The sequence below is a fragment of the Drosophila ananassae genome, chromosome 2L, assembly GCF_017639315.1.
Source record: "Drosophila ananassae strain 14024-0371.13 chromosome 2L, ASM1763931v2, whole genome shotgun sequence".
In the NCBI taxonomy this organism is placed as follows: domain Eukaryota; kingdom Metazoa; phylum Arthropoda; class Insecta; order Diptera; family Drosophilidae; genus Drosophila; species Drosophila ananassae.
The window spans coordinates 17,423,615-17,445,742 of record NC_057927.1 but is presented as its reverse complement, the minus strand read 5'-3'; the positions used below and the strand labels follow the sequence as shown (position 1 = coordinate 17,445,742).

The 22,128-nt window shown below is 43.1% G+C and overlaps 1 protein-coding gene across 4 annotated transcripts; it reads right to left on the bottom strand.

Moving 5' to 3' along the window:
• Positions 1 to 230: 230 nt before the first annotated feature.
• On the bottom strand, positions 231 to 21,615 carry LOC6501357 (ABC transporter G family member 20). Of its 4 annotated transcripts, none has more exons than XM_014911522.3 (11): positions 13,942 to 14,522; positions 9,581 to 9,820; positions 5,668 to 5,874; positions 3,286 to 3,802; positions 3,074 to 3,222; positions 2,745 to 2,886; positions 2,399 to 2,680; positions 1,881 to 2,329; positions 1,760 to 1,820; positions 1,309 to 1,640; positions 231 to 1,248 (listed from the first exon to the last, which is right to left on the bottom strand). In XM_014911522.3, exons 2-11 carry the CDS (start codon positions 9,592 to 9,594, stop codon positions 1,074 to 1,076), a joined length of 2,328 nt encoding a protein of 775 aa, XP_014767008.1. In that variant the 5' UTR covers positions 9,595 to 9,820; positions 13,942 to 14,522; the 3' UTR covers positions 231 to 1,073. The 4 variants fall into 4 exon arrangements, with proteins under 4 accessions (XP_014767008.1, XP_014767010.1, XP_001955064.1 ...); XM_014911524.3 differs by having other exon boundaries at positions 2,745 to 2,850; XM_001955028.4 differs by lacking the exons at positions 9,581 to 9,820; positions 13,942 to 14,522 and adding an exon at positions 20,948 to 21,615.
• Between the last annotated feature and the right edge of the window lie 513 nt (positions 21,616 to 22,128).

The following is a 22,128-nucleotide window of genomic DNA, read 5'->3' as shown; positions in this document are numbered from 1 at the left end:
AAAAAAAAACGATGTTAATTCGATATAATTATGAGTAAATATATCCATTTTTCGTTTTGAATTGCTGTAATTCCATCAACATTCTGCAACTATCAGTAAAAATATGGAATGTCAGAGGCAGAGTTGCAAAACGTGGATTTCTGAATGGCGCCCTCGATTTCGATTAACGTGTATTTGAAAAACTATATTTAATAACCACAGTTTTTAATACTAATTTAAATAAATTACCATTTATTTTTATTCATATTTTATTGGTTTTTTATACATAACTGCGTTCACATAGTTAAAGATTTGTCATACTTAAATATTAACATTTTCATTTAACTTGTTCGTTGTTTGTTTTTTTTTCAAATGTCTTTTCATTTGTTCGTTGTGAAATACTTATGCTGTGTGCATAATATTTCCTGAAATTGATTTCTGTTTTTATTCTTTAGGGTAGTGTACATTATTGTATTTAATTATGTTTTACCTTAAAAACTTAAACCCATACAAAAAATGTTTTAAGCTACTTAATGTTACTAACAAAACCCACCATTGTTTTTGCTCGCTTTTCTTAATCTTTTTGTTTTTCTTTAGGCTTGCCCTACGTGTATTCGCGTGAAATATGTAAATAAAAACAATCACAGTCCATTGAAAAATATATAAAATTAGTTGTTGTTTGTGTAATAAATTGCCCGTTTTGGAATCGAGAAAAGGTCTAGAACAGAGGGTTGCAAATAATGGACATCTAGCAACAGATTACTGAATTCGTGACACAAAATATTTACAACAATTCATTTAGGTGCCTAAACCTTACGCTTTACTACGAAACTACGAAACGTGCAGGACTTAACTTACATACATAAACAGGGTGCGGGGTGGAAAGCTAAGGAAACCAGCGCATTGCTTAAATAATTTATGACGTTTTGGGCAGAAAAGATCGAAAGAAATAAAAGAGTAATAAACGTACAAAGGTATGAAAATAGAGGAAAGGAAGGTGAAGAATAAAGCCGAGGAGGACCTAACTAAGACGACGAGGACGACTAATCGCAATCTAAAGTACGCATCTAAAATTATGCTCCAATCTGGTGGTCCTAGCCCCGCTTTGCTCGCAGCACGAGGAGCGTCAACACCAGGAAGCCCAGGATCCAGGAGAGCGTGCTCAGGTAGCCGATGTACACATCGGACTCCAGTATCGCCCATCCGCGTGTCAGGATGGAGCGCAGCGATGAGGTTGCCAGTGTCAGAGGCAGGCACAGTGAAATGTATCTGTGAAGTATAAAATATTACATTAGCTCCAGAAATACGGAAATCAGTCTTCGGACTCACCTCAGCACCACGGGCATGCCCTCAATGGGCCAGATCACGCCGGACAGCAGCAGGGTGGGGTAGAAGGATCCCAGCGCCAACTGGATAGCATTCCGCTCCAGCTCGCAGACTGAGGAGATGAGGAAGCCGAAGCACATACCACACATTCCCTGGAGCAGGGTCAGCACAATCACCCAGAAGAGATCGCCGTTGTTGGTCACTCCGAACACAACCAACATGAAGATGAGCACAAGGGTGGTCTGTCCACACATGACCACGAACTGGGTAATGACGTGGGAGAACAGGATCTCGCCGGGGGACACACCAGCCACCCAGGATCGATCCAACAGGCCCTGCAATAATGTTTGATTTGTTAAAGTTCTTCTCTGTTATGGATATTTTTAAGATTTATCTGGCGACCTTTATATAATATTTTGCATAATTACGGAAGCAGTTTTGGTTTTGGTCTTACCTCAGTACGCTCAATGATCAGAGCGGATGACGTCAAAGCCACAGCCAAGAAGAAAACAATGCTATTAAACAATTAAAAACATTAATGACACAGTCATAAAAGAGTCAACAGCAAGACTTACGTCAAGATCACGCCCGGAGCCACGAAGTCGGTGAACGAGGGATTCATGGTGCCGTAGATGGGATCCCTGAACTGAATGGGCACATCGCCCAGTTTGGGATTGTTGCCGCACTGCCCCAGCAGGCCCATGGCGAAGTCTCTATACGCCAGTTGGATGTCCCGATTGAGCATGACGCCGATCTGCTGGTTGGACATGTCTAGCCATACCTTCACCTCAGACTGGTCGATGGTTTCGTCATCGGAGTCACGTCCCAGGGCAGCTCGAGCGGTAAAGGCATCCGTGAAGTTCTCGCTAATGTACAAGGCGCCCCAGGCATCACCTTTTCTAACGGCTGCTTTAGCTTCTTCCAAGTCCGTATAATATGTTTTAACTACACTCGTATTCAGGTGATTCAGATAGCGACAGCCCAGGTTGGCAAAGTGGCAGCCATCCTCCCAGAAGCAGGTTTCCTAATGGATAATAAATTTAAAGTTTTTCAGATTCATGCTTGGCCAAGTATTGTAGGTCTTATTTCTTACCGTATTATTCATCTCCCCATTGACTATGGCCAGATTAAGGCCCTGAGGATCGCGTCCAATGGCCAAGCAGAAGAGGATCACCTGCATGACTGGAAGGGCAAAGATGAACAACATTACGCCCACATTACGCCACATTCGCAACATATTCTTGGTGAGCAGGGCGCGAATTTTGCCCTTGGAGGTGACCTTGCACAGGCTGGCGTAGCAGTCCTGGCAGCTCTCCTCGTCATTGGGATTGTTGTTTCGCCTCGAGGGCGGGGGGCTGTACGGCTCCTGGTTGAGCTAATACCAAAGAATTTGGAAAATACATTAAAACAGGTCTTTCAAGAGAGGCAGTCACACGAACCGTGTAAATTGATCCGTTGCTGTCGTTGATGAGCACCTCCTTGCTCTGGTGGAAGTTGAGACCGACCACACCGCCCTCCTGACTGGAACTGGGCTTGTCCATCTTGCTGCCGAAGGCCATGGCGTGCAACGAGATGTTGTTACTACTCCCGAAATGATCACAAAACACACAGGGTGACAGATGGAGGGTGGAACACAGATTGCGAGCATGCGAGTGTTGGATGGGGAAGAGTCAGATTGAGATTTGGAGTGAGGATTAGATTTTGAGTGCCGGTGCCGGTTAGCCACTGTCAGTGCTGCATGCTGTCAGTCCCTGGGTGGGAACCTTACCTGAAGTTAACATGGGTTACGTCGCCCTTCTGGCTCTGGATGCGGGAGAGCTTGAGGAAGACCTCCTCCAGGCTGATGCATTTGTACATGGAGAGCAGGACGCTGGGGGATTCCTCGGCCAACAAATGGCCAGATCGCATAAGACCAATCTATTTTGAAAGATACATTGTCAAATTATTTGCAAACATGATTGAAGAAATATTGGTCCTTACCGTATGCGCCTGTCGGGCTTCTTCAATGTAATGTGTGGTAATGATGACCGTCTTCTGACCCGCCTTTGTGATGTGCACCAAGTGATTCCAGATACTCTGGCGCAGCAGGGGATCCACTCCCACGGTGGGCTCGTCAAGGATTAGCAGCTCGGGATCGTGCATCAAAGCCACTGCAAAACTAACGCGACGCTGTTGTCCGCCACTCAGATTCTTGACAAGACGCTTCTCTGAAGGCAGATCGAGGAAGTTCAGCAGGAACTGCAGCCGCTCCATGATCTCCTTGGTCTCCATGCCAAAAATCCAGCCAAAGTACATCATTGTCTCCTGAATGGAGAACTCGCCATAGAGGGCGATTTCCTGGGGCATGTAGCCAACGCGTTTTCCGGGCACTCCAGATCCTCTAGTGCCTGGCTTGCCGCCCAACACAAAGATCTCTCCAGAGTCCAAGTAGCGTCGGCCCACAATGCAGGAGAGTAGAGTGGTCTTGCCGCATCCAGAGGCTCCCAGGAGTCCATAACTGGAGTAGAGAGAACAGAATGTGATTAATATAATATATACGCAAATTTTTGGACAGACTTGTTCCGGAGGTCGCCAAGGGGTCAGGCGGCCAACCATGACAGAGCAATGGAAGAATTGCGCGAAAAATGTGCTTGAAAGAAAGAAAATGCTTTGCCATTTCAGCACGAAAACTGTCGCCACCAAAAACAAGATTATATATGTAACGTGGGGTGTCTGCCGCGATGTCAATGTTAATTCCAGCAGTTCAAGTTGAATTATTTCGAAATGTTCACCTTGAAAAGTAGCTGTGTCTTTTCACAGTCAGCTATCAACGAAAATAAAAAAACTCCGCCTCTTTTTGTGGAGTGGAAGACCGTTTCTACATCGTCGGCATTATCATTATCACGATGAACTTCGTAGCGGTGATTATTGTGATTATCACTCTGTTAGTTTGTTTCGTGTGTTTTCGTCTCTGGATTTTGGGTTTTGAGTTTTGTGTGTTTTGGGTTGGTTTTCGGCCTTTGACAAACTATTGCAGCACGTAGGTCGCACGTTTTGGCCTGTTATTGGATTTATTATTATAATTAGCACGCCGCGCCATTTAACGAATCAAAAAACGAAATACATCTGATATGGCCCCTAGGGAGGAGTGCCTGTTTGTGTCTAAAATCTCCGGCTTGGCTAGCCAGTTTTTAATTGACATAATCGCTGACTTTGAAAGCCCCCCGAAAGCGATTTGGCCAGTCGCCTGCAGTTCGTTGACTTGGCTTAAAGTTATGACTAACTTACTGACCTGACCTAGGTCAAAGCTGAACGAACCGCGCTCCTAACTGGGTCAAGACTGCTGCACATTGGCTGGTTTCACTGCTTGGCTTATGGTAGAATAAAATTCCGTTACGACATGATTGACGGCTTTTATTCGACGTATAAAAAAGTCAGAATGGCGAAAACGAGAAACAAACAAAAATTAATAACGTATCTGTTCAAGCCATATCAATGCCAAACACAGCCAAGAAACAAAAAATTATTTACGACTTTATTTTTATGGCCCCTAAATGTTTGCCAAAAAAAAAAATAAGGGAAAAATTCATGAACCGCATATGGGGTCTTTGCGGGGCGATAGACAGAACGAGGCACGTGAGGTGTGGTGGGGTCGGACGGGAGAGGCTCCATTATAATGGATATAGCCACATGTACCGCGACAGAGATGGCAATAGATAAACACCAGGCACATGCGGACGCCCAAGAAGACGCCAAACAAACAGACAAACAATTCGAAATCTCAATGACGCTTTCCAGCTTCGGACTGTTAATCGATCAATATTGCCGGGCATATTGGTTTTATTCGCGATTATCCTCCCATATAACCTCACTGTCTGGCATACGAATTGGCTTTTGGATTAATTGTTAGGACGTGTGGAATTAGCCGTGGCATTGACGTCAGTTGGGAAGCAGCTTAATTGGGATCAAGACACTGCTACGGGGGCATCTCTCCTTAGATCACATTGGAGAACTTCCCTATCGACCCTCGTTAGCGGCATCGAATTATCATGCAAAAATGCCGTTTCAATTACATGACCACACTGAACAGGTTTGCCGTATATACATATAAAACTCGCAATTAGACATCCGAGCATAGCCAAGTGACCTCTGATAAATATATTCTACGGCGATCTGAGCGATCTGGTAACCGTGCAATTAAATCGCATCCACAAGGAAATCGCTTCCAGCATACGATTCGAGCTTAACAGATCAACTCAGTCAAGTCGGTCACAAATTAAGTGCTAATTACTTTCGCCGTTTCTATTTTATTAACTTGCTAAATTGAGCCGTCAACATTTCACTTTTATTGATGGCTTACTCCCCGGATCCCACATTACTCACATTGTTCCCTTGGGCACAGTCATGTTGAGGTTGTTCAGCACCTGGTTGGCGTTCTTCTTTTTGCCGTAGGCCTTGAAGGCATGTCTCACGGATACGGCGGCCTGTGTGTTCCGGGGACCGTTTGCCGGAGCTCCCCAGGCTGCCACGGCATTGGGCTGTGTGCCGCCATCGTTGTTTGTGGCCGTCATGGCGGAGTCTGTGGAAATGCTGAAAAGGAAAATATAATTATTCAAAAGCCAATAAAAAATATAATCACTTTATAATTAATTATAATCTAAGAAGCTCTGAATCTTTGGAAATTTCCATTCCTTAGGTGTACACAAAATAAGGGGCAAAACTTCAAAAAGTGAATAAATCAAAAAATTCACAAAAAATACAAATTTTGCCTCTATTAAAATGATTAAAATATTCAAACAGTAGGCAGAAAAAGCAGGTGAGCGACTTAACATGCGAAACAGCAACCTAAAAAGGTATTAGACAAAGATAGTTAATCACTTTTTGAATTTCAATGAACAGAAGCACTTAAAGAGTTGGCTCAAAACAGTAAGCCAAGTTACAATGTAATAAAAAGTTGCAGTACAACCACTTTTAATTATAGACTCTCTGCAATATTGTTGATCACTCGAGTTGTTTAATATATCCATAGAATTTTGAATTGTCATTGGACATTAGTAACTTCCTGCTCTCGCACAGCTTATTTGCATAACGATTAATGATTAAATTTGCATTTGAACCAGCCGGCAGTGGTCAGGGAGTGTGTTGTAGATGGTCTATGCTTCATTGAGTTGCCATCAAAACTATGTCAGCGGCACACATTGCAAAAAAAAAAGCATACAAAAAAACTGAGAAAAACAGCAACAACAATGGACCAACTTAGCAATACTTTTCATTTCGATATTTATACCTAGTCCGGCGCAGGCACACAAAGATACTTGCACACGCCGAGAGGTTGGAGCACTCGCAGACGTCTCTTACCCAACGCGCTTTTTGGCCACTTGGTAGGCCGAAGTTTCAGCGAAGTGAATGCGCACAGAGCAAATCGGTATGGAGCCGCAATGGTTTTTGGTATTCGGTTTTGGCCAGGTCTGGTCCGACCAGCTTTGGCTTTGGTGGATTGCCCAACAGCCAACAGCCATCCACTACCAAGTTGGTCAGCCGTTAAGCAAATATGCAAACTGCCATACCGCGCCGTTTGCATTTGCATCGGCATCGCCCATTATGCAATTTCCCATGCAGTTTTTAGCGTCGAGCTGCACGCACTGGCTTCGTCGCATCATATCGCAAATATTTGGTGGGAAAAAGCTCCTTCGATTTTGGGTCAAGGTTAGCTGCATTGTTAGCCACGGTCTGGCCGACGAACACGAAGAAGAAAGTTAATAATTGCCTGCAATTAATCACATTCGCACCTCTTTAACATATTTTGACTGCCAGCTATTTCTTTTTTTCTGTTTTATTTGGGGCTTTCATATCATTAGCGGCGACGGCAAACGAGCAAGTCATACCAAAAAAACGAGAAACGAAACACACACTCCAAAATAAATAAATAAATAACTGGCTGGAAGGGGGAAACTAGTTCAAGGTCACTGATTGAACGCATTCGATCGCTGTTGTTGTTGCCATTGTTGCTGATGCCGCTTTCAAAAACGATTTGACTTCGATTTTCGGAAAGGTTGCCTCGAGTTTTTGCTAATCGATTGCGTTACTTCTCGTTAAGATAAACAGACAATTTGAATCAAATATTTGCATTTTATTTAAAGGCACGAGACGAGACACGATGAGATGAAATGCGATGCGATGCCGGTTGCCCAATGGACGACGACGGTCTGAGTGGAGAGCAAACATCCTCGAATATAGCGCGCGGGCTTGCAGTGAAAATAAAGTAGCTTTATTATGCGGCCTATCAAATATTTGCATATTTCGGGGCTGGGCCCAACGGATTCTGAATACGAAACGCACTCACAAACGATATGCTGCAATTCCAGCCGGTGCGACGATGTTGACGAAATGCGTTTCAAGTTCGTTGCCTGAGTCTTTCGATTTGCGTACTGTGTCCGCCGGAGTTAGTCACAGCCGAAAAGCCAACACTCGCAGGTTGCGTAAATCAATGGGTTCGCTCGTCTGTGTATTCGTGTGCGCACAGTCAACAATGGACAAGGTCAGGCCAGGTAGTTTTTTATAATGACAACAAACCGACATTTTTTCCTCCTCTCTTCACTTTTGTGCTTGACATTTATGGCCAAAAATGTGGGCCTCCACACTGTCGTTTTGTGTGTGTGTTTTTGTTTGTTAATGCTTATTGATAATTTAATTAACTATTAGAGCGCTATTTATGCATGCAGCTCTATCTATATTTTGAAAAATTTTTCTTTCTGGCTTTGTTGCCTGATTTCTCCAGCCTGTGACGGGGCGTGAGAAATCGGCAGGGCTTGACTACAACTATTTGAGTTATCGACGGGAAAACACTTAATAGTTTCTCAAAAGGCACTTATTTTGCTGGCTTAATGGACCCATTCCCCGAAACGATATTTATGCGTCACATCCCGTAAACCAGTTTGCGAAATCACCAATGAGCCCAAACTGACACATTTTCGCTTCCGTCGCCATTTTGCCCGGTGTCTAAAATGTGCGGACTTTAGAATGCAAGCCGCCTATAATTATCGCAGCAAATAGCAAGCAAAATAAAAATAAAACGGATACGGTAGACTTACAAAGTTCAGAGTGACTCCCACCAAAGTACCGATCAGTGAGGTCATTTTAAGATTAAGACTGCCTTAGAAAGCCGAGTCTTGGAACTAAGCTGTTACACAACCAAAGAGTTAAAGATGCATTTCGTGCAGCGATTTCATTGATGATTGAGCCGGCTAATCGCCGGTAATCAGCCCAGGGAGAGGCACGGAAAGCCAGGTAAACAACATTGTGGCACTTGAACTGTTCCTGGCTCCGCTGAAAGCCCGGGAGTCTGTCACGCATCGATTGTGGTACTGAGTGGAATTTTAAGCACGCCGATCCCCAAGGAACAAGCGGAGCGGTGGGATCTTGCGACCAGACTTTGTGGGGGAATTCCATACGAACCGGCTATTGGTAACAGGGTATTGGTAGGCAAAACACCTTTTTGCCATTTCCATACAAGTGCGACCACACGCGGAAGATGAAAATGCCGTGTAATTGACTTTTGTTGTACTATTTAGCTTGCCTTGTCGGTGGCACATAATTATGAGATTCTATTCTTAAGTCAACGAGGAAGCCATTGAAATGACAGACCCGTCATTTGCCAAATAAATCAGCGGGCTGTTATGAATAACAGTCTGCGGGAGATACCCAGACATTGTCTCACTTAAATCGAGTGGCGGAGCTCAAGTGAAGATGAAGAGATGAGCTAAGATGAGTTGGAATGACTGCCAGAAGATGAATTCGCAATGGCAATCGCGATGGCTATGATACGGCCGGGGATTATGCAATTGGCCCATTGGAATTTGACATAATTACAACAAACTGGAAACTTGTTCGCCCCGCCGAGAAATGCGGTCGTATTTTTGGCTCAACCCCGCTCGCAAATATGCAAAGGTAGAGTTGAACATAAAAAAAACACAGCAAAAAGACACAAAATATGGCCGCAAAAGGGCGAAGCGCTGGAAAAGCCAAATCAGCTCGAGGCTCAATTATGCAATGTTAATGGGGCGACAAGTGTTAAAGCCGAGATCGGGCGTTGACAGCAGGAAACTGGAAGACAAAACCGAATTCAGCCAATGACTGATAGACAGCGATTGACTCGGCCACAAGTGGGTCAACATCAGTGGGTCAAAAAAAAGTAAAATAAATAGGGGAAAAAACTACAAAATGATTGCGTTTGTTTCGCGCTTTGATTGCAATTTATGGCCGTAATCTCGGCACGTTTACCCACGAATTTACTTACGTTGATATCAGCATTTTATTTATTTTTTTTTTTGGTGCTCCGGAGGTGGGTGTTGCTTTGTTTGCTTTTGCCTACCGCTCACTGTTTATTTCTTATGTTTTATTTGCCTTTGTCTAATGCTAGTTACTTTGTTAAGCGTTTACTTTTACTTCGCTGCTGGGCAGGCTAGAGACCAATCTTTTGCAATCTTTTGCCCAGGTGGATGTGAGGCTGTGTTTTATGTGTTTCAGGCACACATTGCTGAAATGTATAAATAATAATCATGTTTGAGCGTAAATTGTTGTTTGATTTATACATTGGCCGGACTTTGGAGGGCTTGCCGCGATTGCCGAGCTTGCCGGGGCATTTATTTGCGTTGTGTGTTAGCCCGGCTTTTGTTTCTTTCACCTCACTGCGCATTGCGCATACGTCATGTTGTACACTGATCGCTTCGGAATTTTGTGCAGTCATCTTGGGTGATTGTCGATGGGATGGGTAAGAATTCCTCAACGACTCCCCTTCCTAAGGAGCTTAATTAGCCGATTCACCAAGCTGATTGCCCAAAAGAATAAGTCTCCCCAAGAAAGCAGATTCTCCGTACCGGTGAGTCGCATTCCACTTTGGATATGACTACCCGATCACATTAAATCGATACTCAAAACACATTATACAATCAACACCTTGCGGTGTTTGCCACTGTTGTTGTTGTCTCTGTATAATGGCCACATCATTGCGCCAAGTCATGCTATGTGAGTGCAGAGCATTATACGATTCAAAGAAAACTGTGAACTGTGTGTTTCTTGAGGGGGCAGCGGCGATTCGATATGCGAACGGGCCAAAAGCCGCTTAGTTCAGCGTAACAACAACTGCTATAATAACAATAATAATTGAGTCCGAAAGCAATGTACGCATTTGACATTGGATTCAGTATGTTTTTGGACATGACTCTCCAGCTACTTGGAGATGTTTTTCAGTATTGGAGTTTCAGCTTTCAAAACAAGGCAGGAGAAACAAAAACAATCGAGTCGAGTTCTTAACAACTGATTGTTGATGCTTAGTTTGCATGCCGAGTGCGTTGCCAAGGTCAATAGAAGCTGGCATGCAATGTCTTTCCGGTGCTTTCCCGAGCAGCGGAAAATTTTCTTAAAGTGTTTACAAGTTCGTCATCGGATGTGCTAAGTGGAGAACACAAAAACATCCTCCTCATGAGTCACCAGAGAATTGGCAAATTGGCAATAAATAATAAAATGTATTGAATGAACCAGGCATTTGGAAATGTATAAAAGTATAACTTGTTCAATCGGGAAAATAGTTTAAACCCATAAAGCCACTTTGGACCGTACATTGAGCAATCAGCAGGTCGCTCGAGCATGAAAGCATTCAGCCAGCTGCAGACACTGCTCAGACAATGCATGAATAAGTTTATTCATATACAATTTAAATTTCAATGAGGCAATCACAATGCAACCGCTGGACGACTTTTCAGCAGCTGCGACGCACTCTTTGCAGACAGGAAAACCCATTTAGGCCTGCTGATTAAAATTAAAACTCTTTATGTGGCTCGCATGCTGATATGGCTACGTGTGTGGCATTAAGCCAGCTATTTCGTTGGCCAAAATCCACTGAGACATGTGACAGACATTGGGACGGCCCCCGAAGGCAGGCCAAGCTTGTTAGAACTGCTTTGGCCCGAGGCCTATACTTTCGATCTCTATTGGCAGGCCTCTTTTCGTTCACTTCGCCTCGACTGGCGCTTTTCAGGCAGTTTTCATTTTCCTCGACTGGCTTTTCCGATGACATAATTTGTGGCACGTATGCCTGTGCCTCGTGCAACAGTGTGCGACACAGTTTTTAAGTTGTGGCAGCCACTTCTTCGACTTCTTCGAGGCGGGCTTTTGGGCATTTCTGCAAATGGCAAACCAGTCGACTGGTGGTGGCTCGCAACTGGTTCTGCAACAGGTCTTTAGACTTTTCTGAAGCCAGTGGCTGGTGGCCAAAAATAAATAGTCGAGCACTAGTCACCCGCACTAAACTAGTATTAGATAATCCAGACAGATCGGATTGATTGGTCCGCAGTTTACAGCCATTGGCAGGGAACTAAGCAAACCTTATCGTCTGGCGAGTAGCTCTGGTCTAGTTGCTGTGGTTGCTCCAGTTGCTGTTCCCCAAACCAGTCCAGAGTCCGATTCCAGTCAATAACCCGATTCCTGGCAAAACTCAAAAGAGAATGTCCGATTGCCACAATTAATATTTAATTTTTTCAATTGTTGTGGCTCTTACAGTTGCACAATCCTCGGGCGGGGGAAGTGGAGTTCAGAAGGGGTCACGTGAACTGTAACAAATGTTGTTTCCGCCACGGAATGTATATTCAGTTTTGAAAAATGGTTAATTACCACATGCTTGAATCACTAATGTTCCTTAAAGGTTGTCACCTTTAAGTTTAGTTTGAACCAGACATGTCAGAATGCTAAGTTGACTTTATTAAGCTATTAGACGATGGGGAAGGCTGGGCAGCCATTATAGAATATGTGACCGCAGCGCCCATAACATTAAGTCCAGTTTAAGTCTAATTCAATCGGTTATGCGACTCAGGGCAATCATCAAGGGGAACCGTATTAACCGTTCATTTAAAGTCGATTAAAGCAATGCAAATTGTTCGCAATTAGCCTAACAATCGTTCCCCCCAATCATATTGAATCGGTTATAGCTAGGCAAGTAGAATTATCTAGAGTTCTGGCTATTTATATAAAGCTTTAACTTAATGGCGGCGCTGCCTTGGTATTAATTAAATGTCGCACCATTTTTACGGCTTAATCATATCTACATGGCGTTTATATCTGTATCTCAAAGATCCGGCCGCAACTGTCATCGTACTGTTGCTGAGCCGACTGGTGGCACCTTGAACTCTGCTCGAAGCATAGCTGCGACGTGATAAAAAGAGACTGAGAGGCCCCAAAATCGCAGAAACCGAACTGAGACGAAAAGAAAGAAAGACGGACAGACGGTGAAAAAAACCCCAAGTCCAAAATACCAGTTCAAGTTTAAACTTAAAATGCTGCACAGTTCGGAAATGCACACGGGTGATCGGGTGAAGTGGTGGGGAGAAAACCTTGACAACTAATTTCAGGGCCTTCCGCGAAGGTCTCTGGGTGCACAAAATATGACGATGAATGCAGTTTATCGTAAGACATAAGCGCTCCGAATAATTGTTATTATTATTAAGCTTTTCCACCGCCCGATTCTCTCCGCTGTTCGCTCGTATAAGTCAGCACTTGAGCAATGGAAATTCAAAAAGTCATAGCTCTTAATTACACTGAACTTTGCTCGAATTGCTAACGATAGTCCAGTGCAAACACATGGAGAGAGATTGACTAGAAAAAAACTAGCTAAATTTTTCCCTGCGGCTCTCGGATTGTTGTTGACCTCTTATCGTTGCATTCTGCTGGTGGGCGAAACTGGAAGTTAGTCGTTAATTTGCTTAAAACACACACCCAACCGCCTCATGTATAGGGCGGAATGTGGTGATCTAAGGTTCTAAACAGCCATTAACTAAAATCTGAAGGGGGTCGTAGGTTCAGATACGTTTTTAACTGTTTTGCCAAAGTGTGTTTTTTTTTATTATAGTCAACGAAAGGTCTGTTATAGCCAGCCAGAATAATACAAATGGCGCAATGGCAGGGGCAGAACAAGTATTTTTCCAAATGCTTCTTCAACGATCCATAAAAAACCCCTAAACGGGGCAATCAATAAAAAGAAAATTACGAAAAGTGCACTTGCGATATTATCGGGACCCGAATGGTTGCATAAATGACACATCAGACCATTTAAATTGCAGCTAATGTCTGGTATTATGAACACATTTTTCAGTTCGTTATTATTTTTCTCTAATATGCAATCATCCAAGGGGACGAAAAAGTGTAACAATGGGAAGGGGGATTGCTCATACGGCGAAGAATAGGCATTCTAAAAGCGTTTGGGCAGACGATGACGATCCAAGTGGTCGCCCATTTGTATGCCGAGTGCGAAGCACACGCGTTTGAACATTTTGAATAAAGAATACCCGGCCCCGGGATATTGGGGCGTGAAGAGCAGCCAGCACTTTGTTATTGATGATGTGGATCGCGATGATAATAACGATGACGATGATGGCGGTTGAGCGGTGGAAGTTGGCGAACAAAGTAATTGTCAGGCAGCCATTTGTTTTTCAGCAAAGAATACTTTTCTTCCCCATTCGCTGCTATTTGCTTGAATACCATTCGGCTCTGTTTGCCTGCCTTCTCGGCGTGTTTGAACAGCGATTTCCTGAAACGTGTGCGGACGAGTTCGGCAATTCCCAAAAAGTCCGGCCAAGTCATTTGTTTGTTTAGCAAATTTACACTTACAATTCGCGTTCTAAATATGTATGTTTAGTTGGCAAACAGTTTTAATGTCGTTTCGCTGTAGCTATAATCCACTACCAATTCCTGGGATTCTCGCCAAACAAAAGACTTAGGAAACGAACGCGGACACGATGGATAGATCAATTGCTCGCTAGCATATACGTATGTATCTATCAGGTTGGTAGTATATCTGAGTCTGTACCGGACACGATCCACTTATCGTTCGAGCCAAAGGGGGTTCACCCAAAAATCGCGAATCCCGAGCAAGCTGCGAGGCACTTGCGTTGCGCTGAAAGGTTCGACTAAGACTGACTGCCAGTAGATGGCCGAGAGCTGAGCTGAGCTGAACTGAGCCAGGTTAGCAGATCTGATGCTGCGTCGGAGTCGACGTTGGCGTTGGCGTCGCCGTTGCTAGCTTTGCACTTTACACTTTGTCAATGGAAGAGACGGAGAGCAGGCCGTGGAGCGGTAGAGAGGGAGCCAGCGGGAGCGAAGCTATTGCACTTTTGCACGTGCGTTTCGAGCGCGAGTTAAGACGCGTATAGACGTTGGACTTGCGGCTGCCTTGCTGCCAGAAACTCAACTGAAAGCTAGGCGAAGCCAAAGCAAAGCTAAAACACCTGTCTGCCCGCTCAGCGCTCACCGCTCATTACGGCCATTCCACTCCACTCGCTGGCCAGTTCACTCAACTTGAGGCGATTGAGTGGCTTGTGGCAGCTTGTGGAATGAGCGCGAATGAGCGCACCTGGCAAGGTTTGTTGGCTTCGCTCCTGGCAGCTTTCGGCCAGTTCACCTTCGGGCCTAAAAAAGGGGGAACCCGACCGCTCAAAAGGGCCCCGTTTTTTGGGTTTTTTTTCTTTATTTACGTCGTTGTTGTGACGTTTAAGCGCTTATGCAATGCACCGGCGACCTTCAGCGCTTCTGGCTCTTCTTCCCACTTTTGAGCGACAAGAATTGCAAAAGCCCACAGCCCAAAAGGCCGCTCACCCATTCACTGCAGCTCTCAGATCGGTTAATGGCTTCATTTGGCTTTGGTTTTCGGATTTCATGAACTGTAATTGCGATTGCAATTTCATTAAAATTCCCGAGCACTTTTAATTAGGATTGCCTACTTTGTTGTTTATGTAATGCGAGCTGCAACTGGACCAAAGTTCGCCAGTAATAGATTAATAGAGCGATAGCAATCAGCTACCTTCCGACTCTATTCACATATTTTTCGCCGCTGGCCAAGGCAAAATTAAATACCTTAATTACTATAATTAATGTGCCAAAAAGAATGCTTTTTGTCTGTCCGATTTGTATCGATTTTGATGGATTGTGATGGACAGGCTTCGCTCTGGCCAGGCCGCAAAATCAATAAACATGTCTATATTAAAATTTTGTTATTTGCTTATTGCACAATTTCAATGTCATCGTCGAAAAAAAAAAAATTAACAAGCCGGCGTTAAGGGCGTGACTAAGGGCGATTGCTGTGTTAGAGAAAAACGAAGCCAAAGTACAAGAAGAAAAAAATCCAAAGAGACCAAGCTGTCCACTTTTGCGCAATGCTGACATTGAAAATGCACAGCTAGCCCAAAGCTGTGGGTGTTTCTGGTCAAATGTGCCATCAAATCGGGTGTTGCAACAAATCGCGCTCGAACATCTTAAGCAGGTGGCCAATGGCCAATGGATGGACAGTGCCAAGCCGGCGATACAATAATCAATTCGATGTTTTCGACGGCACTGTGCGGTTTTACATTTTTTCTTTTGCTATTAAACGACAATTAACTAGCAAGGTCGCATGCTATACATTATAATATCTGCCCGTCATGCCCGCTCCAGCTCTCGCTCCCAAAGTGAGCTCCTAAATCGAAATTTAATAAAACCGAGTATTTTTATTTCTTCCAGATTGATCATACGCCCTGGCTGTCAGTCGGGATTTAATGAGTCGCATAAAAGCAATTTCTCGGCTGACTGATACTGATGAGCCTGTAAACATCCTCGTTGCCGGTGCAATGGACATAATTGCAGTTAAAATACAAGCAATTGCCGCGAATATGCGTGTATATCATGAAATAAATAAACAAAATACGTCGTCGTCGCACTTGACATGGTTTTTGGAATACGACAAGCAACGTGCTAATGAGCCCTGAAAATCCGATCCAGCCAGACGGCTCCTCACCATTAACTTGGCTATGTTGCAATGGCCTTATAGCGTTTTATGAGTCATAATGCAGGTCATCAAATGGACAATCCACTGAGCCTTCCAGTTAACTTCCAGCGCATGGTGCGCCTATTTAGAAAGAGGCGCCTTCTTAGCCAAGTGGAAACCATATAAGCCATCTAAGCCTTCGATCTCTAAGTCTCCAGAGCCCAGAGATTTCGAAACTGTTGTTTTTAGCTTACACTCGACCAACACTAATCCCAAAAACTAAGCTTGCAATTTTCTAAATGTGTCTTTTGTGTTTCTTTGTTTTTGGCTTTTGACAAGTCATTCTGCGTCAGCGACAACAACACGCCTTGGACCAGTTTGTTGACTTCGCCTCGGAAAAGCGGAGAAGACCAACAACGACGACAGTTTCAACAGTTACATCGACCAGCGAAAATGGCAACAAGGTATTAAAGAAATTGGTTGACAACATTTGGATTTTGCCATGGCATCAATTTTACTCTCGACAACTTTACTTAGAGTCTTGGTTTCTGTTTTGGCCTTTTGTCTGGTTGTGCGATGTGCACATTTCAAATCTACATTTTCGTATTGTTTACTTCACCAACGCCTTTATAGCCCGGCCATTCCCTGGCCAGTCTTGTTTCCCATTGAGACAAAAAAAATTCATTTCGCTCTGGCTCTGTTTTGGTTTATGCTGCTCTGAAAACGGGCACAAGGTCGGGTATTGCGATCAGGAGGAAGCTGGCTGGGAAGCTGGCAAGGCACTCCGTACTGGTATTCCGTACTGGTAGTAGAAGCCCCCAGCCTGGCTTAAATTAATTGCATCGCGACGAGATGAGTCTGAGTCGGCAGTTTCAAACTCGTAAAACGGATTGCACTCGGCGATAAAATTTCCCTTTCGCTTGAAACTCGTTTTCATTCGCGTATTCGTACTGTGTCCTAATCACCTATTTTGGTTACGCCTTTTATGGTTTTCAGAAGCAAGGGGATAGGGGCTTTCAGAGGCGGTACTACTCCTTTGATTAATTAGGCTTTTAGCTCTTTTTGGGCAACTCTTTAAAGTTTAAACTCTTTTGGTTATTGATTTTAAACGTTATTTTTAATAGCTCTTAAAATCTATAGATACTTCAGGAGGGGGGAGTATGAATATTTTATCGCATACTAAAAAAAGATATTTCATATTAGACGTATTAGACAATATTTTTGCTCACTGCAGCTCAGAGCAATGGAGTATAAAGCTTAAGCTGCTGCAGAGCTTTTCGATACTCACAAGTGCCAAATATTATGCAATTTTTGCAACTGCGAGAGTTTGGTTTTTGGCGCGGTTACTTTTGAGCTGCTACATGCAAAATGCTGCTAATGTAAGCAGCTTAATTAATTACAATTAGAGACTGTACCAGACGCCCCTTAAACAAGAGAGAACCACGAAATAGCAAACGATTCATTTGTTTTTGCCTATCTTGCTGTAATTGCTTGGTCCACTTTGAATATGAAATGAAGCTGGCCTTTAATATGAATCTGGCTCGACTCGTCTTTGGCTTGAATAAGTTATAAAGATTTTGGCCAAAAGCCACCAAAAATAAAAAAACAAAATCACACACACTAGCCCCAAATGTGTCAAGGTCTTTTGTAAACTGGCAAATGAGTAAAAGATACGGGCTACATAAAAATCAAATCAAATGGAAACCGAAAGCTAGTCGAGCGATGTTGGACTCCGGCTCGCACTCGGAGTGGGCTCAACATTTTGGATATCTGTCTATAATTATCGGAGGAAAACTTTTTGGCACACAATGCACGGCATTTGAGTCAGATTTTTGCCAAGTTGATTGGCCTCATTGTGCAATGTTTTGTGTCTGCTGGCCACCTATTCGACCACATTTCGGGCCAATTAGCAGCCTGGCCAAATTGCTGTTAATGCCATGAGCAAATACTGAAACTGAAACTGCTGCTCTAAGACAATGCATTTGGCTTCTTGTAGTGCTGCGAAAATGGTGAAAGTACCTCAGAGGTATTACCAAAAGAGCTGCCATTATATGACGTCATCGCTTCAAGGAAAAGGTGACGCCTATCAGGCCCTAAGAATCGTCGGTAATTTATGAGACATACTTTATTCAGGACAATCACTCAGTCTACGTGATCTGGCTGAAAGGCATTCAAATTGGACTCACGTATTAAAAATTCTGAAACTCATTCTTAAGTTCGTCGGGTTACTCAGGGAAGCACAAGTCACTACAATTCTCGCATAGTGCGGAAATAAATCTTCAATTGTCAGGCGTTATGAGAGTCTCATGCTTAATTTTTTTCCCAATTAAGATGACAGTGGATTCTACGTATTTATGTTCTGTGGCCTTTCAGGGCAAATGACAGACTCCACTTATACTCAAGTGGAAGTTTAGTGTAAAATGGTTTACCTTAATGGCTAAACCTAAAGTTCAAAAGAACGTTCTTTCGCACGACTGTTCCCTCAAAAATACTCTCTTAATCTTTTTCACCTGACCTTTGAAGCCTATTAGATCAGGGCGGAAAAGGAGTAGGTAACGTGCTTAGAAATAATCATTCGACTGGACAATCAAATGGTTATTGAGCTTAGTTTTTTTCCACCTAATGTACGTTAATTTATAAAATTATAAAAAGCTTAAGCCGCAAAATAAGCTTTAGCGATACTATATCACAGTGATGTAGCACTTAGCTTTTACGATTTAGCTGTAAAGCTCAACGAAGCTCGGTTTGTAAAAGCTTAAGCCGGGTTTAGGGTAAAATAATTTAAAATATACGACTTTAAATCATTTAAGCTTTTATGAAAGCTTTTAACACTAAACAACAAACGGAATAAAACGCAAAGATTTTTTTTTTTCGATTCCAGCTTCAAAAAGATATAGATTCTTATCCTATAAAAAAAATGCGCAGTTAGGTGAAGTGATTCTCATTTATGGATGAATGTTTTTGGCATTTTAATTGCTGCAATTAGAAATTTACTTTCGACGCGTGCTGAAAGCACTGTCAGTGGTTCGGCATATAAATCAGCAACAATCAACTGATACGAGCAATAATAAACAATTACAGGCACGCCACCAGACACCTGACATGTTGACAACAACGAAACCATAGTTATTTCCCAATATTTCGATTCCTCTCACAACTGAACTAGTTCATGCGGAAGTGACGTAGCTGATTGTAAGATGGATATTGTATAATGAAGGCCATCAAAAGAGAAATACCGTTAAAGGCAACAAACAAAGTCAGATTGACCGTCGAAGCGTCGGTTATAGACCCGGCCCAAAAACATAAACCCATTCGGATGCTAATATAATTATATTCAAGATATTCAATCAACAGAGACGGAGCTAAAAAGGGGTGAGAAGCTGTTGTATTATTAAAAATTCAAGGGCATAGTTTTTCATAATGCTTATTTTCCAATAATCCAAAACGTTCTAGAATATCTTGGAAAAATGTATAATGTTAGAAATAATGGAAACTAAGCCTCAGGTTAGCACAGCCCTTCCATGAATCGCATGCGTTGCCAATATTATGTCATTCACGATGAAAGAAACTCAGCATAAATGAATGACCAATTTTTATTTACATAAAAAGCTGAGAGTTTCGAACAGACCGGACACACACCTCCAATTTCAGACCGTGAGTACAATTGTATTGAATTATGGCCAAAATAATTTTTCACACATCGTGCCAAATCGAACGTTTGCCGGATGTGTTATAATCCACTCGGCTGCAAAAATCGCCCAGTTGACGCCGATTTGCGGTAATGATGGACGTTAATTTGCGCGAAAACACATTTGTTTGCCATTTATTGTGTCTGCCTGCCAGCAGATTTGTTACGAGGGAAATTATTGAAATTTCAAATTAGTTAAATTAAATGCAAAGTGCTGAAAGCCAACCAGCCGTTGCCTCTTCGGTACCATCGCCCTATTGTCTGCGACCCTGGGTTCTATTTTTAAGCCTTCAGAGGCTTTTAGTTGCTCATAGTAGCTTGGTTAGCTGCTCGCATGTGCCATAACTTGTTATGAATTTGTTACCTTACAACGTATTTATGTAATTGCGAATTTCACTCATCGCTCATTGAGGTGGCTACAGTTGCTTAGCCAGTGAGTAGGTAAATGCAATTAAGGTACAGCGCTTAATAAGCATGACGCGGGATTTGCAAACAACACACAGTATGTTAGACAAAAGGCACTTCAAAATTGAAAATTTGCAAGGCGACCACTGTTTACGATTCCCCAGCTTGATGATGATTCCAGCCCTCCAATGAGTTGTCGGAATTTACATTTCACCCGGCCCCGTCATTCGAGCCTTGGGCAATGCACTGGGACCCCCTAAATCATTCCTATCGAAGTGTCATTCACGTTTGCTTTCCAAATACAAGCTCCTCCAGCCGGCATTCAAAGTAATGACTGTGCTTATCTTTCGCTTTGTCTTACTTAATTATTCATTGATCGGTAAATCTCACTGATAAATGTATTTTCAATTTCGATGGTCCCAAAATAAATGACAGAAAACACGTGCGTTTTTATTATGCAATGTGTGAAGCAGATATTAGGTCTTTGATTAAAAAACGGTAATAAAAACACATCTCTATTCAATCGAAACGAAAACACAATGTTCTTGGGGGGCGACCTCGAAGAAACCACTTTTTATTTTTTTTTTATTGAAGGTGTATTGCCTAGGGTAACCAAAGCATTCGGAAGACTTCGGCAACGAACTTGAGATGATTCGTAGATGGCAATCACACTGGCCGGAATGGTTGTTAACAGAGTTCCGTTTCGGCCTCCCCATCTTAACGACTACTTTATGGGCCATCAAGGGGGCCCGTTAATGCGACTAAAACTTGTATTGCTGACTCACATGGCACTGGGGTCCGACCAGCTAAAGTGACGTTTTATCCTTTCGAAGTCCATTACAGGCTGCTGGTTCTGCTGCTGATTCTGCTGCTGCTGGCTCAAGGTTGCCTCTTTCTTCGGCGCCATTTTGGCGTTGCGGATGCAAGGGATGCTGCCTGTCAATGGTCCAATGGAATATTCGATTCTCAGTTGCACAACTGGTTTCCAGTAAACAGTCTTGTTTATGCCGATTTGTATCTGCACACACCTCTGCTCGGTTTCTCGCACAGAAATTCGCGTGCTCCTCCGCACAAAACAAAAGACTTAGGCAACGAACTAAGACTTCATATTAGGCGCGTTTTGCTGTTTTCTTTCTTTGTTTTTATTTTTGGCTGGCTTTATGTTCCCTGACAGCTGTAACGCTAACAGCTGTTTAGCTTGATTCGGGTTTTGGCCAAAAGCGATTGCTTGCTCACAACGTGGACAACAGGCGACAACGAAAATGAAAATGAAAACGACAACACCAGGCGACAACGACGACGATGAGGGCAGGTAAAACACGTAATTGGATTTATAATTTAACTCTTTTTTGTATAAGGTACACGTAACAAAAGAGCACAAAGTAATATCGTTTTTGTGGCTGTAGCTTTTTGGATTTAGCTGCCGCTGCTGCCTTCCGCGCCGAAGTCGTGAACGAAACTGAAAACTCGAGACGCGCGCATCAGGCCAAGAGCTGCCAAAATGCGGCAAAAGGTGCAAAGAGAGCGTGTTACCTGGAGAGAGATCGTGCGCCGGAGAGTCTGTGTTTAATTCGATGTTGATATAGTTATTTTTTTCTATAGATAAACATGCACGGCTCTAGGCATGCACTTGGAGCTGCTGAAAATCGAGAAATCGAACAACGCAAGGCAACGAACTTATGGGGGAAGGTAAATGCGACCAGTTAATGTGATAATTGAGCTGGAATAAAGATTAGCTATAGAAATTATTACAATATTGCAAGTGCAAATATGCATCAAATCAAAGGCAGTAGCTTCAAAATGTTGTTTCATTAAGTTTACCTTGTTGCATTCAAATGCAATCAATTCCTTTCAAAAGCTTTTACAGCCTACCCATACAATTAACAAATCGCTGACAATCCATGCCATTAAGAGGCTTATTTATAGGCTTACTACATACCTTCTGGTAGCTTTGGTTACGCCCACT